Below are 1,794 nucleotides of genomic sequence, written 5' to 3'. Positions count from 1 at the left end.
GAATTTATCAGTTACTTAACTATTTATCTCTAGGAGCTAAAACTCCTTTAGTGATCCCTCACTAGCTCAGTCTTGAAAATAAGCACAAAATCAAACAAAAGCCAAAACCCCTTTAAATAACCAAACAAATGTAACAGAATAGGTGTAAAAACTCACAAGTTCAGAATTATGGAAGTGTCCCCATCAGGAACCCATGCAGGATTCCATACTTGGAAGGTCAAATATTGAATGTATAAATCTAATACACAGAAAAAAAATTTCCAAGCTATAAATGGATATAAAATTTTCATTTCTTTTCATCATAATATTTCCCTGGTTATCTAATTGAAATGATTTGTTATGCTCGGGGGTACCTAATTTCAATCCATCACTTGGAAAGTCATCTGAGCTAGCATTTGCTATCTTTGAGATAAAACCATCAACCATTAATAAAATCTTTACTAAAATAAGTCAGCAAAATCATGTGCCTGCTATTAAAATTGTACTAAAACTAATCTATAAGTCTCTGAAACCTAGAGAATTTCATAGGTGTCTCAACACACCCAATGAACATCTTGTCATGTTCTTAAAAATTAGAGGTTTATTCAGCACAGAAATAGAGGAATTTTTAAGGAAAACCTTGACATTTCTACATAGAAAACTTCCAGCAATCAAACAAGAAAGCTGGCCTCAGCACCAGTGCAAGGACACCAACGTTTCCTTGCTTTAAACCTCCATTTCTGAGTGAAATGAATGACATTTAATTACAAATAACCATCACATAAATTTTAGCAATGTGGCAACACCAAAAGCAGCCTTTCTCCATCACCCACAAACATCACTGTTTCAGAGAGAGTTCTTGAATCTGATGCATCACTGAATTATTTTATTTTTTACCTGTGAAACTGCTCAAAAAGATTGTGGGGCAAAAAATTGAACCACGTGTATTTTGTGGTCTGTATTCTGTTTCCAGAATAAAGTGTTGAAGCTTGTTTCCAGTCTTTCTGCTGCCTCCCTTTGTTGGGAAACACAATCCTCCATTTGTTTAAGTTGAGTTTTGGTTTGTCTCTGACAGGAAACAGCAGTGGTGTCGATTCTGATAGAGTCTGGGAAGGACTTGCAGCTCCTAGTCGCTGCCAACGGTACAAAGCAGAGTCCACAGACAAAGCCATTCACAACAGGGATGTCAGCCTGAAAGACAAATGCATGACAAGGAATGAAAACCAATCCCTTTCTGGTAGAAAATTCACTTCATGTCTTGCTAGCAGAGGTTTCTAAAGCAGCAAACAATACTATTCTTTAGTGCATTACATGTTCAGTCTTTGAGTTCAGCACTCTCTACAAAGAATGTACAGAATAAAAGATACAACAAAATCTTCAGATGGAAACATCTATTTTTATCTCAGGGGAAAAAAAATAAAATAAATCCCACATCTATTTTCTCTGTGTTATAACAGCAAAATAACATAGATAGAACCAATTTAACTGAGGTGAACAGTAGCTTTTCCCCTACAAGTTCTGTATAATTTTCCTCAGTCATAAACTGCCACCAGATCTATTTAGTTATTTTTCTTCAAATGTTTCAGACTTTTTTACAATACCTTTTCTATTCACACTTACTTACAAAGAAACAAGTCCAGGAGTTAAATCTCAATAGCTCAGATAATAAAGAGCTGCAGCATCAGCTTAATCTCATTTACACTCAGAATCAGTTTTCCAGAGTCTCCATAGAAAATCTGATTTGGATGCAAAACGCCAGTTAGCACTAAAACAATGAATGTTTTATTGGTTGGAGAGATAAAAGAATTAAATCTC

General features: G+C 35.1%; 1 protein-coding gene across 1 annotated transcript in view; it reads right to left on the bottom strand.

The window, feature by feature from the left end:
- Positions 1 to 1,151, bottom strand: part of ATP10B (ATPase, class V, type 10B) — a 50,693-nt gene extending 49,542 nt beyond the window's left edge. The window contains exon 1 of the mRNA XM_010001953.1: positions 877 to 1,151. Within this exon, the coding sequence (XP_010000255.1) occupies positions 877 to 1,151 (275 nt within the window). The remainder of the gene's footprint in view (positions 1 to 876) is intronic.
- Between the last annotated feature and the right edge of the window lie 643 nt (positions 1,152 to 1,794).

Source organism: Chaetura pelagica, unplaced genomic scaffold (assembly GCF_000747805.2).
Source record: "Chaetura pelagica isolate M959 unplaced genomic scaffold, ChaPel_1.0 scaffold356, whole genome shotgun sequence".
Lineage (NCBI taxonomy): Eukaryota > Metazoa > Chordata > Aves > Apodiformes > Apodidae > Chaetura > Chaetura pelagica.
This window is presented reverse-complemented; position numbering and strand designations above follow the sequence as displayed.